At 36.2% G+C, this 13,805-nt stretch overlaps 2 protein-coding genes across 2 annotated transcripts in view; both read right to left on the bottom strand.

Moving 5' to 3' along the window:
* The window catches only part of LOC120326364 (uncharacterized), a 92,564-nt gene that overhangs the window by 19,635 nt on the left and 59,124 nt on the right, over positions 1-13,805 (bottom strand). The gene's annotated exons all lie outside the window — the stretch shown is intronic.
* LOC144421935 (uncharacterized) lies at positions 9,074-11,267 on the bottom strand. The gene has a single exon (XM_078111540.1). It carries the CDS (start codon positions 11,192-11,194, stop codon positions 9,074-9,076), a length of 2,121 nt encoding a protein of 706 aa, XP_077967666.1. The 5' UTR covers positions 11,195-11,267.

Raw genomic sequence — 13,805 nt, 5'->3', positions numbered from 1 at the left:
CATTGGGTCTTTGTATATGTTTTGAAGCAGAGTTGGAGATAGATAGTTTTCTAATGTAATTAATTTTAACACGTCATCAATGTGGCAGTTTCTTTCGTCAACATCATAATTTATCCAAATTTTTCCAGCCTTCCATGTCATATCATCATTTTTTGCATACTTGAAAATGACATCTAAAGTTTCTTTTGCCGAAAGGATACGAAATTTTTCAGTCAACATGACAGCATCAAAATTTTGCTTGATGTAATTTTCAACTTTTGTTTCTAAATCGTTACATTGGAACAATTTCAACAATTCTGCCGCGGAAAGACACGTATCTGGACACAAGTTTTCTTCGATGCGGTCAAAACAAATTTTTGTGAGTTCATCAATTTGCATCACACTGGCTACGTGTAATATTTCCGCAGCTGTTTCGACTGTTACATCTGATTTTCCAGTGTACATATAATCAATGCATTTTCCGACAGCAAATGCGTCCACCTCTTTCATTTGAACAGAACCTTCTTCATTTTCTTTCGTGTTGTGTGAGAACATAGCGCGGAAGTAATCAGAGCAACCAGCAAGCACGGCGCGGTGTGCTCGAAAGGAAACTTCACCAACGTGAATTGTAAAATCTTGAACAATGTCCTGATCTCTCAGATCACGTAGGGAAGTTAAAAGCAGATCTCCATGACTTGGTCGGTTTGCATCCGTAACTTTGTCGTTAGTTATTGCGTTACTGTCTGGAGCGTCCATTGAAAACTACGAAGAACTATGAGCTAATATAGAATGTGTAATGAATCACCGTTGCAACTTCAAACATACATTAATTTCTGGAGCAAAAATGGAGAAAACTAAGTAAAGTCACCTGATAATTAACTAGCCTAGATGGTAGGAAGGAGTACGCAGTTTTCTGGTTTGAAATTTTTTTCCAATTTATTCCACCAAAATAGGCGGTAGATTTGGCTGAAACACTATCTAGAATACGTATGCGACGCATTTTACATATATAAGTTATTTAAGTTGTAATAAATTTAAGATACTTTCTAGTCGCTGTTGAATTTTATTAAAAACAAGACGGAATAATTCATATTTAAAATGCTATAAAACATGTATCGAATGGAGTTTGTTTGTATTTTGGTGCTTTCGTTTTGAAAATATGTGCACAGCCTGTTTTTGCTTCAATATTTGAAAAAATAACCAAATCCTATCAATATATGTTGAAATGCTGCTGGTAATTGTTGATATTTTAAATTGAACTGGCACTACTATTGTCAGAAAATCATAGTGAATTTGGAAATGAAGCGCTTTGAAGTAGTTTCTCTTTGACTTAGACAAAGTGAAGTTTCTAAATACTTATTTGTAATATTGATCTCTGTGTTCGGTCTCAACAGTCAGTCATACGTCATATATACAATATTGCTAATTTCAAGTTAATATTCTGAAAATCTATAATAATATATTTACAAAACTATCCAATAAAACAAATTCTGCTAACTGATACACGAGGCTATAATCTCTTAGTCAACTGAAGCCGCGTATTCAATTTTTATTTATCATGAGAAATTTTACCACAGAACCTTAAACTTTTCATTTATAAGTGAGTAGCAGACTGTCTATCCTTGCCTTTTTTATAATTTCGTTTATAGTATACCAATATAGCATCAAAACCCCTCATTTATTAACTGATGAAAACAAAGGTATAATTTGTCAGTCTGCGGTCAGTCAATCTTGGCACATCACATCTTATCCCCACTCTAAAATCTCATAGAACCTTTTTGATATGAGTTCACAAATGTTGCTCGAGATATATGGTTACTATAGGATGAATAGCTGCTGTAGTATTCAGTCTGAGTCACAATAGTTAATGTTCAACAATACATATTCTTCCGAGGATATCTTTCAATACAGCCATTGTACAAAGAGTTGCCATACGCATCACTATCAAAACATTTAGCAGATTGCTACCACGTATTTGCGTGTGTAGCGCGATACATTGGCTAGCAGTAAACGATCAAATGCAATATTAATATTTTCATGGATGTATATTTATGCCATACATATACATGCTTTATATTTACTCTCTACTATTTGGAGTCGACGAGGAAGTCATAGCTTAGAAGTCATTATATCAGGAAATAGCACAACTCATCTGCCATATTAGCGAGTCAAAGGTAGCAAATCAACATATCGGAAAATAGACTAAAATTTATAAAAAAGGCTCTTTGAATAATTGCCTATTAAAATCAGTAATGGCTCAACCAGCATTTCTCAAGTTCTACAAAGAAAGTGCGGGTCCCTCAGCGATCACATAGGACAGGTTACGGTGGTCTGAGGCCGGCCCAGCCGTCTCTTGCTATGGTCATTTGCAAACCCTAAGAGCAAGTTATCGTTCCAAATTACAGAGCATAGACACCTAACAACACGACTCGAATATAAGGAATAACACATGAACTCTTCTATAAATAGCTATGAAGTAGATGAATTTTTAATCTTTCAATGAGGTACTTCTACATGCCTTGGTTTGTGGCAACATACTATTATTACATGCCATGGTTTCTATTTCGCTTCCGTGGTACCCCGTCACATGTCATTGTTTTTGGCAGCTCAAAAGTCAGCCGCTATGGTTTTGCGGCAGCTTCGGAAGCCACAAAGTGGTCGTGACTTGACTTGTGCCTTTTTGTGCCCACATATATTAGGCCTATCCTCCTTTTTAAAATAGCAATTAATTACAATAAAATATCTCGTATAGAATTTGTTCATTTGAAGTATGGAAAAACTAAATTATGATGGTAACTACATAAAGCAGGGGTGTGCAACCTTTAATACAGGAGGTCCAGATTTGAATAACTGGTTGAACCCGCAGGCCGTACCTTTATTTAACATAGGCTTTCAAAACAAAAATTAGGTTGGGACATTGTAACTTCACAGATATAGATAATAAATTGGATTCAGGTATAACGTTGCAACGCAAAGGGATTGGAATAACTCGCACATACCAAATTAAAATCTCTTTTTACGGACAGCACATCATTCATAATCGGCACTTCTTTGCGGGTCGCTCAATTTTTTCCTTGTTGGCCGCATTAAGCCCGCGGGCCGCAAATTGCACACACTTGACATAAAGTATGGGTTCACCTCATTCAATTATCGTGACGTCATTTGCAAACGTGTTTTGAGTAATGAATCCCTAACACCATTCTAATAACGAAATCATTCGAAAAAGAATCAGTCAGGTCTAAAGAGCAAAGATATCGAATACTTTCAAAGACTGGAAGTAGGTTTGCGTCAACGTCTTGACAACACTGGAGAGTTTCAGTACAGTGATAGGAAATTGATTGAAGTATCTTTTGAAATCCACAACTAGGGTTGCCACTTCTGGATACATTTTTTTCCAAATCGAATCTCGAATCAAAAATTTTCGAATCGAATCTTTCCGAATCTGATTCCATTAATTAAGCTTTTTTTTATTGCATGCGTATATTATTTGCTCAAAGTCACAAAAAAGCTCAAATCTGAAAAAGAAAAACTTGAAAATGGAATATGCTAGTAGACAGCGAGGATGATAAGGTTTTTCAGTGAATAAGCCACACTTATTTCCATCATGATAAAAAAGATCTAGGTGTCATATATATCACCAATAAATGCATTGATGGAAAACTTGCTGTTGCAACTTATCTGTGAGTCTTACAATACCGGGTTATTATTGTGTAGCTTTACACATGCAGTACTTCTTGTATCAGGATTGGGGCAATTTGATGAAATTCATATGGCAAAATAAGCAGGGAACAGTTGTACTGTTATGTCATGAACACAGTAAGAGCACTGCTTTCCCTTGTCCCACACCAGTATATGTGACTGTGGTATTTCACTTCCTGTTATATTGAATTAAAGCGGCCTTATTACAGATTTTTTATCTTCAAAATTTTAGTAAAATGTTTTATATTTATGCTAGCAGCATAGAGTAATACGACAAAAACATTCTAATTAAATCTGATTTACTATAAATGGGAAATGCTTGCAAGAATCTGCTTGGAAACGATAAAATTAACCACGATTAAATTAAATTAATTTCGAGAAAAACAATTGTTCAACCGACTACGATTGCGAACAAAAATTTCCATAAATATTAGAGACAAAAATATTAGTGGCTAACAGAGTTATTGGCAAACTCGGGATTTATAATTATCGTGGACTACGTTTAATTTCGTAATTCAGAAAGCCCAAATGTACATAATGGACGCCGCGCTGACGAGCGATAATTGGTCGACGCCGTATCTCGATCAAACATGGTCGCTGGGGCTAAAGTAAGACGACATTCGCACGGTATGCTTGGTCTGGTATAAAATCTGACACGTGTTGATGTAAAACAGTGCACAAGTTACCATTCCTCAAGTATTATCTACTCCCACCTGTCCGTTGTGTCATTTGCTGAAAATAATCCGAAACGATTTATACCCGCTTGTATCGCGCTAACAAAATTAAAAGTAAATACTACTTTTTTATGTAACAGATGAAAAAAACGTATATGTACTATTACATGATGTCCCCCTGATTTCGTTTACCGCCACTCGAGTGGAAGCCTGAAAAACGCAAAAAAAATATTTATTTTAGCATGAGAAACATGATTGTCAATTAACATTGCCGACCGATGAACTCATTCAGTAATAGTTCTCTTCAAATGTACGCGAATTATTTCACTCAGAACAAAGTTTAAATTAAATTTCAATCGAAATTGAATATTATCTAGACGTCGTTGGCCAATTCTTTATTCCATCATGCCTGGGCGTACCATAACTTAGTCGCAGCGCAGGTGTGCTGTTGAAAATTTTCATCAAAATTATCACGAGATTTTCGGGTATACGATCCATTAAAATTCGCGCATAATAGGAACTTAGGCCATTCAGTGGAAAACTGAACTCGCAGTTTGGGGAATATTACGCCACACATCATCTCGAGTAATGCGTAAAAGAGTGTGTTGTGCTAAACTTAAAACAAATGACGGCAGATAAGTAAAAAACGTCAATCACGAAAAATTCATTTACATTTATTTTCGTCCCGTAATTTGGTGTTATTTGAAGTGCCGCATAATCGCATTCAGCAGATTTAACGCCGCCGAAAAACAACGATTAACAAACGTTCAATGTTTTTTTTTCGGTTCCGTAATTTGGTGTTATTTGGAGTGCCGCATAAACGCATTCAGCAGATTTAACGCCGCCGAAAACAATGTTAACAAACGTTCAATGTTTATTTTTTTCGGTAAATCGCTCTCTTTTTCCGAATCGCGTAAATCTGATTCGAATCGATTCGAAAAAGATGCGATTCGAATCGATCCGATTCGTAAATCCAAAAGTGGCATCCCTGTCCACAACATTAGTTAGATTATTGCCAAGCCAAGTGCCCGGGCCGTGGTCAGGATTGTGTTAAACGAACTAGGTGAAAAAAGGATAGAGGCAATCCCTTTGTCAGGCAACACATTTCAGAAAATAATCGCTGATATGAAGAGTAATATTAAAGAGCAAGTGGTCACTGACTTTGAAGCGAAGTCATTATCCGGATTGAACGCTTTTCAGCTTGATGAATCCAGAGATATTTCTTCAGCATCTCAGTTTAATGCTTTCATTCTTTACGTCATAGAGGAAAGAGTTTAAAGAGAATTGCTGTTTGGGAATTGAAGATCACCACAAAGGAAAATAACGTTAAGTCTAAAATAGAGCACATTTTTGAAGGGAACATAAGCTGGATGAAATTATGTGGAGTGTGCAATAATGCCGCACCGGCTATGCATGGATCGAAAAGCGTTGTTTAGACCAGTGGTTCTCAAACTTTTTTTACGCGACCCCAATTTTCATAAAATCAAAGCCTACAGATATTCGCGACCCCGCAACTAAAAACGTTCAACAACTTCGAAAATCAATTAATTACATCATTTAAATGGTCTTGTGTTTCACTGCTCGAAACGCTTCGAAATTATGTATGAAACGTCTAAATACCTAATATTGCAATGGGGCGATGTGGACAAAAACACGTAGCCTACTGGTCGATTTTAGACACGTGCGCGATTTATTACCAAAGCGCTTTTTTAACTGATCGAAATCTAAAGTGTGATGATTTCTCAGCCAAGACACCGCCTGGCAATCAACGCCATACTTGTCAAACACTAACTAAGGGCCGATCGCCAAATAAAGCAAATTTGCTTTGTATATTTGATATTCAAGCGGTAAAACTTGTACAAAATAACAAACCAACATAATTTCTCGCAGCCTGGAAAAAAATCCAGTTCGCGTAGCAACGGGTGGAACACTGGTTCAGCTTCCAGTTACTCATGAATGAAAGATAAGGACTAAGGTCAATTACTCATTCGAATGTAACATGATCAAGAATCGATTAAATGGAAATATTATTGGCGCTGGTAACACTGTCAATCAATTACATTTACTAATACCGGTATCTGCCGACCAGCTGGAGAGTTTAAGTAGCCTTCCACATAAATATTGGCGTCGTTTGGACAATATATGGTCGAGTTATTGCTGAAAATAGTGACCTTTTGTCATTTTTCGGTACACGCCGACCAGCACAAATTTCACTTTCCAACTTTTAAATCCTAGTCACTTGTGTGTGCATGTTATAAGAAATAAGGCGACCCCGGAAAATCTTCACGCGACCTCACTCGGGGTCGGGACCCACAGTTTAGGACCACTGCCCTAATATAACGACATCGGCGGCGTATGATATTACTTGAACAAGCGGTTTCGTCTGAATCATTGTTTTTATAAAGATATCTCCAGATGCAATACCGAATGTAGCAACGCCGCTTAGTTATTCGTTTCCCAAATAGCGTTATTCACAAGCTCAACGATAGCAGCGTTTAGAAGCGAGACTTCAAAAAAGCTTGTGTATTGTTGAAAATAGACAAGTAGTGTTGAAAATAGACACGTACACTATTACGAAAAACGCAAAGTTGAATGCATTTTGCAGTCAGTAGTATTTAAACTTATTCATTGATGTTTTTTTTCTTTTTCCATTTCACGCCAAGCTTTATTTTATATTTATTTAACCTATCTCAAAGCAGATCTAGTTTTGATGGGTTCCACGCTTGATAAGTAACTTTAAATTGTTGATATATTTTACTGCTTTCTTTTTCGTCAGTTCTAAAACGCGAATTTCATTTTAGGGGTTTCCCCCTGGCGATCTTGAATGTCTGACGAAATATTCAGCGTTAGGTCACGCGAAAACAAGATAGCGAAACGAACAATGTCAAAACTTTTACAAATTTACAGTATCGGAGGTCTTCCTCATAAAAAAAAATTCCAGCGCGATTTAACAAAGCGCTTTTTCAACGGATCGAAATCTAAAGTGTGATGATTTCTCGGCCAAGACACCGCCTGGCAATCAACGTCATACTTGTCAAACACCTAATTAAGGGCCGATCGCCAAATAAAGCAAATTTTCTTTGTATATTTGATAAGCAAGCGGTAAAACTTGTACAGTGCACATCACGTCACAGTTACACGTCATTCTTCTGTACGTCATCTTTCGACAGTGCCTCATATTAATGACACTTAGATATTTATGCAAATGCTGAATATTAGATATATTTCATCTCTGCCGTTCTACGGATCAAAGAAAACGATTTTTGGCAATGAAGGGTTTTGTAGTGGCACATGGATCTTATATATAAAATACTGAGCGCCATAGTGGTGGCTATTATCCTTTCAGTAAGCTTTTGATTGAAAGAGCGTGAGCGTGTCAGCACTCGCTTGCGACGGCACTCTTTCAAGTACTCATGACCATGTATTAACAATATCCGTCTAAACTAAACTGATACATCATTCACAACTAAATTATCGAAGCAATACCTGTCAAAGCTTTTATAAAGCTACGAATATTTTAGCACAAATTTTGTGGATTCAATCTCAGTAGAAAAGGCAAAATATCCTCATAAATTTCATGTGTTTTGAAATATTCAATATTCTTTTTGTTAGTTCATTCACTATTAAACGCACAAAATTAAGGTTATCATTTTGTATTTTTCTAATATGATTTACAACTGGTTGGCAGATTCACTCGATAGGAAGATATTATGATTAAGCGTTGGTGACAGAACGCTTGGACTTTTTTTGAATATCCTGATCTGTTTATGTGCTAAATGCTTTTCCAAAAGACGATAATAAAATAAACTATCTTGCCATTCTACTTGAATGACTTGACTCAACATTTGAAATTTGATGACTCTGACTTGATAAAAGGCTCGAATTGTCCATGACCTGACTTCCATAGTGTTTTTGTATGGTTGCAACAATAGAGTAAGAATAAGTTTCACCTGAATGCTTCAAGCTCTACTGATGTGCCACTCAATAAATATAAACTCCATTATTATCATATTTACTGAATATATCATTGAATAATAAATCATAAATGTATATAAGTCAAGTTATACAAGTATTAATAGGATTATCAAATTTCAAATTTGCATAATCAGAGAAATGCTGATATTATATTCAAATCGGACGGAACTGTGTATTACCGAATCAGGAACATTTCAAAACACATTTTGATTTTTTATAAAACGATATTCATGTAAATAATTTCATAGCTGATACATTGGTAAAATTTATAACATATATTAAAATTTATTCATAATTTTTTTTAAAGAGCATTTGCCTCTCATAATTCCGGATTCCGGATGTGTTTATACAAGAAGGGCATGATATGGTAAAGACGGCGGATATATTAAAGAAAATTATCTTGTAGTACGCTACTTTTTCTAAATCCTGCTTTTTTGCCAATCAATGTTGTGATCTGTTGAAGGGGGTCATTTTAATTGCTCGCTGAGTTGTTCTCCTTCCAGTCTCCAGACTCCATTTTGTTTCCTAATGTGAAGAGAAAGAGAGTCTTCATGCTGCATTGCATACACCTCGCCATTTCTTGTTTACAAATTTGAGGAGATTTCGAGACTAAAGATACAATCGGCCAACCGCCCTTTATCGTTAATCACCGTAACGCTGTTACAGGTTATGTTCAATAAACAAGGAGATATAAGTATGACGCCAGATAAATAGCACAACTTTCATTCATGGTCATCCTGGGTACGTTATTGAGCCATTCTAAACGAACATGAAGAAAACGGTTGGAATATTTCAGTCTTTTTATTTGAGTTAGAGGCCTCGGGATTGACTTTGGCTGGTATGAGACCTTGAAGGCTCGAACTAAATCCAAACAAGCCCCCGGTTTTATTTTGACGAGACCCGAAACTTAATGCGGGTTGAATCGATCCATTGGATCCAGTAATGGGAATCCATTGATTAAATGTAAAATCATAGCCATATAGTGCAATTTGCTTGTTGGACATCTCGTAAGAAACAATCAATTTATTATCCCCAACAGAAATAGTAGCGTCCACTGGCATGTAACGCAGTGGGCAAGCGAGTGTTTCCCATTGTGCCTCGATATTTTCAGGGATGAAAACTAATAGTTGTTGGAGCTGCGGACACAAAATGTATATTTTTTGTCGATATGAAGTCGCTGATGAACCGTGTTTAATTTGTTCTGCTTCTAATTGCTGCCATTGATTATTTCCCAAATCATAAATTTTCAGAATCCCTTCTCCGAAAGCATATACCCTTCCATTTAGACTAGTTACGAAGAATTTATCTGTAAAACAGCATCCCGGTAGATCAGTTTTCCAAGCATTTTCAACCATGTCGTAACATTGCATTCTTGATTGACCAACAAAGAAAACTTTGTCTTCAAGTACGGTCAATTGTGATTTTGGATCAAACATTTTTAAATCTGTTTTCTTCACCCTGTTGTTGCTCTTACTTAAGTAATACATTGATTTGTTGGCCAGAACACATAACTTTTTGTTTATCGCAAATATTTTCCAGACTGAAGAATTTGGAAGTGTTGGAATGCTGAATAACTTTCTCTCGGCATATCGATAACCATTGATAGTTCCATCCTTTACCATCACTGCTATGGCGTTATCTAGCTCACGATCTTTACCTTTAGAGTCGAGCACACCGTCCATCAATATCGAAATGCATTCTAAATTATTTTCCATCAGAACTTCCTTTCTGATAGTACTTTCGATGAATTCATGCGATAGCTCGGAAAACTTTATTGTCCTCAATAAAGTTGGAAAATTTGATGTTCGTGTTTCATCATGCTTAATCCATTTAAGTACCGCGTTCCATCTCAATTTTTCAGGAGCTAAATATTCTGTATCTTCTGCAAGAAAAACCATCAAAGCGTCTTTCTCAGCAAGATCAACAAATTCATCTCTAGTAACAATTTGTTCGAAATGATCGACTAAAAATTGGTTGACGAAATTCGAAGCTTCCTTTGCTATGTACTTGTAATTGTTCGAAATTATTTTCACAAAAAGGCAATTTTCGACGCGTAGGTTTTGCATCAGGTCATCTATGCTTGAAAACAGTCGCCGACAAAAAAATTCTGAACGCTTTGGACAGTCCCGTATCATTGGGTCTTTGTATATGTTTTGAAGCAGAGTTGGAGAAAGATAGTTTTCTAAAGAAACTAATTTTAAAAAGTCGTCGATGTGGCAGTTTCTTTCATGAAGATCATAATTTATCCAAATTTTTCCAGCCTTCCATATCATATCATCATTTTTTGCATACTTGAAAATGACATCTAAAGTTTCTTCTGCCGAAAGGATACAAAATTTTTCAGACAACATGACAGCATCAAAATGTTGCTTGATGTAATTTTCAACTTTTGTTTCTAAATCGTTACATTGGAACAATTTCAACAATTCTGCAGCGGCAAGACATGTATCTGGACACAAGTTTTCTTCGATGCGGTCAAAACAAATTTTTGTGAGTTCATCAATTTGCATCACACTGGCTACGTGTAATATTTCCGCAGCTGTTTCGACTGTTACATCTGATTTTCCCGTGTACATATAATCAATGCATTTTCCGACAGCAAATGCGTCCACCTCTTTCATTTCAACAGATCCTTCTCCATTTTCTTTCGTGTTGTGTGAGAACATAGCGCGGAAGTAATCAGAGCAACCAGCAAGCACGGCGCGGTGTGCTCGAAAGGAAACTTCGCCAACGTGAATTGTAAAATCTTGAACAATGTCCTGATCTCTCAGATCACGTAGGGAAGTTAAAAGCAGATCTCCATGACTTGGTCGGTTTGCATTCGTAACTTTGTCGTTAGTTATTGCGCTACTGTCTGGCGCGTCCATTGAAAACTACGAAGAACTATGAGCTAATATAGAATGTGTAATGAATTACTGTTGCAACTTCAAACTCACATTAATTTCTGGAGCAAAAATGGAGAAAATTAAGTAAGATCACCTGATAATTAACTAGCCTAGATGGTAGGAAGGAGTACGCAGTTTTCTGATTTGAAAATTTCTTCCCAATTTATTCCACCAAAATAGGCGGTCGATTTGGCTGAAACACTATCTAGAATACGTATGCGACGCATTTTACATAAGTTATGTAAGTTGAAATGAATTTAAGATACTTTCTAGTCGCTGTTGAACTTTATTTAAAACAAGTCTGAATAATTTATATTCGAAACGCTATAAAACATGTATCGAATGGAATTTGTTTGCATTTGGTGCTTTCATTTTGAAAATAGGTGCACAGCCTGTTTTTGCTTCAATAATTAAAGAAATAACCAAATACTATCAATATATGTTGAAATGCTGCTGGTAATTGTGGATATTTCAAATTGAACTGGCACTACTATTGTCAGAAAATCATAGTGAATTTGGAAATGAAGCGCTTTGAAGTAGTTTCTCTTTGACTTAGACAAATTGAAGTTTCTAAATACTTTTTTGTAATATTGACCTCTGTGTTCGGTTTCAACAGTCAGTCAGTCATACGTCATATATACAATATTGCTCATTTCAAGTTAATATGCTGAAAATCTCTATTAATATATTTACAAAACTATCCAATAAAACAAATTCTGCTAACTGCTACACGAGGCTATAATCTCTTGGTCAATTGAGGCCGGCGTATTTAATATTTAAAGACTAAATTTTAACACTAAACCTTAAACTTTTTATTTATATGTGAATTGCAGACTGTCTATCTTTGCCTTATTTATGATATGATTTAGTCTTTTCCAATATAGCATTGAAACCCCACATTCAGCCCAAATAGAATCAAAATTATGAAAACATGAAAAACTGAAAATTTTGATATGAATTTATTTCGACCAACGCAAATGTTGCTCGAGATATCTGGTTACTAGAATGAATATATATCTGCTGACATATTCAGTCTGAGTCCAAATAGTTAATGTTCAACAATATATATTCTTCCGAGCGATATCTCTCAATGCAGCCATTGTGCAAATAGTTGCCATACACATCACTATCAAAACATTCAGCAGATTGCTACCACGTATTTACGGGTGTAGCGCGATACATTGGCTAGCGATAAACGATCAAAATGCATTATTAATATTATCATGGATGTATATTTATGCCATACATATACATGCTTTACATTTACTCCCTACTATTTGGAGTCGATAAGGAAGTCACAGATTAGAAGTCATTATACCAGGAAGTAGGACAAATCATTAATTATCGATCTTAAGATCGGTAAGTATGTTGATAGGTATTTGTCTGTCTGTCTGTCTGTCTGTTAGATGAACGCGATATCTCACGAAGGCAAGGTTGAATCTGTTTCAAATTTTGCATGTACACTCATCATATTTCGGACCAGAAGCCTATTGATTTTGGATGAATTATGTCGTATAATTAGCAAGTTATCAAATAATTAGTGATGGGACACGCGGTGTCACTATAGAGTCATGAATCGAAACCGCAGTTTCGATCGATAAGTCTTCGGCCTCCGACCGATATTCTCATTTGCTATATATATTAGCAAGTCGAAGGTAGCAAATCAACATATCGGAAAATAGACTAAAATTAATAGAATAGGCTCTTTGAATAATTGCTAATTAAAATCAGTAATGATACGACTAGCTTTACTCGAGTCCTACGAAGAAAGTGCAGGGCCCTCAGCGATCGCATAGGACATGTTACGGTGGCCTGAGGCCGGCCCAACTTTTTGAGTCGCAGTTATGACCACCTCATGGCATGTCCTGCCACGAACAAACCATGGCGTCTCGTGTCACGGTCATTTGCAAACACCAAGAGCAAGTTATCGTTACAAATTACAGAGCATAGACACCAGACCCAACACGACTCGAATATAAAGAATAACACATGGACTCTTCTATAAATAGCCATGAAGTAGATGCATTTTTAATCTTTCAATGAATTACTACTACATGCCTTGGTTGTGGCAACATACTATTATTACATGCCATGGTTTCTATGTTGCTTCCGTGGTACCCCGTCACATGTCATTGTTTTTGGCAGCTCAAAAGTCAGCCGCTATGGTTTTGCGGCAGCTTCGGAAGCCACAAAGTGGTCGTGACTTGACTTGTGCCTTTTTGTGCCCACATATATTAGGCCTATCCTCCTTTTTAAAATAGCAATTAATTACAATAAAATATCTCGTATAGAATTTGTTCATTTGAAGTATGGAAAAACTAAATTATGATGGTAACTACATAAAGCAGGGGTGTGCAACATTTAATACAAGAGGTCCAGATTTGAATAACTGGTTGAACCCGCAGGCCGTACCTTTATTTAACATAGGCTTTCAAAACAAAAATTAGGTTGGGACATTGTAACTTCACAGATATAGATAATAAATTGGATTCAGGTATAACGTTGCAACGCAAAGGGATTGGAATAACTCGCACATACCAAATTAAAATCTCTTTTTGCGGACGGCACATCATTCATAATCGGCACTTCTTTG

This window comes from Styela clava, chromosome 4 (genome assembly GCF_964204865.1).
Source record: "Styela clava chromosome 4, kaStyClav1.hap1.2, whole genome shotgun sequence".
NCBI lineage: Eukaryota > Metazoa > Chordata > Ascidiacea > Stolidobranchia > Styelidae > Styela > Styela clava.
Note: the sequence above shows the minus strand (reverse complement) of the source record. Positions and strands in the feature narration are given on the sequence as shown.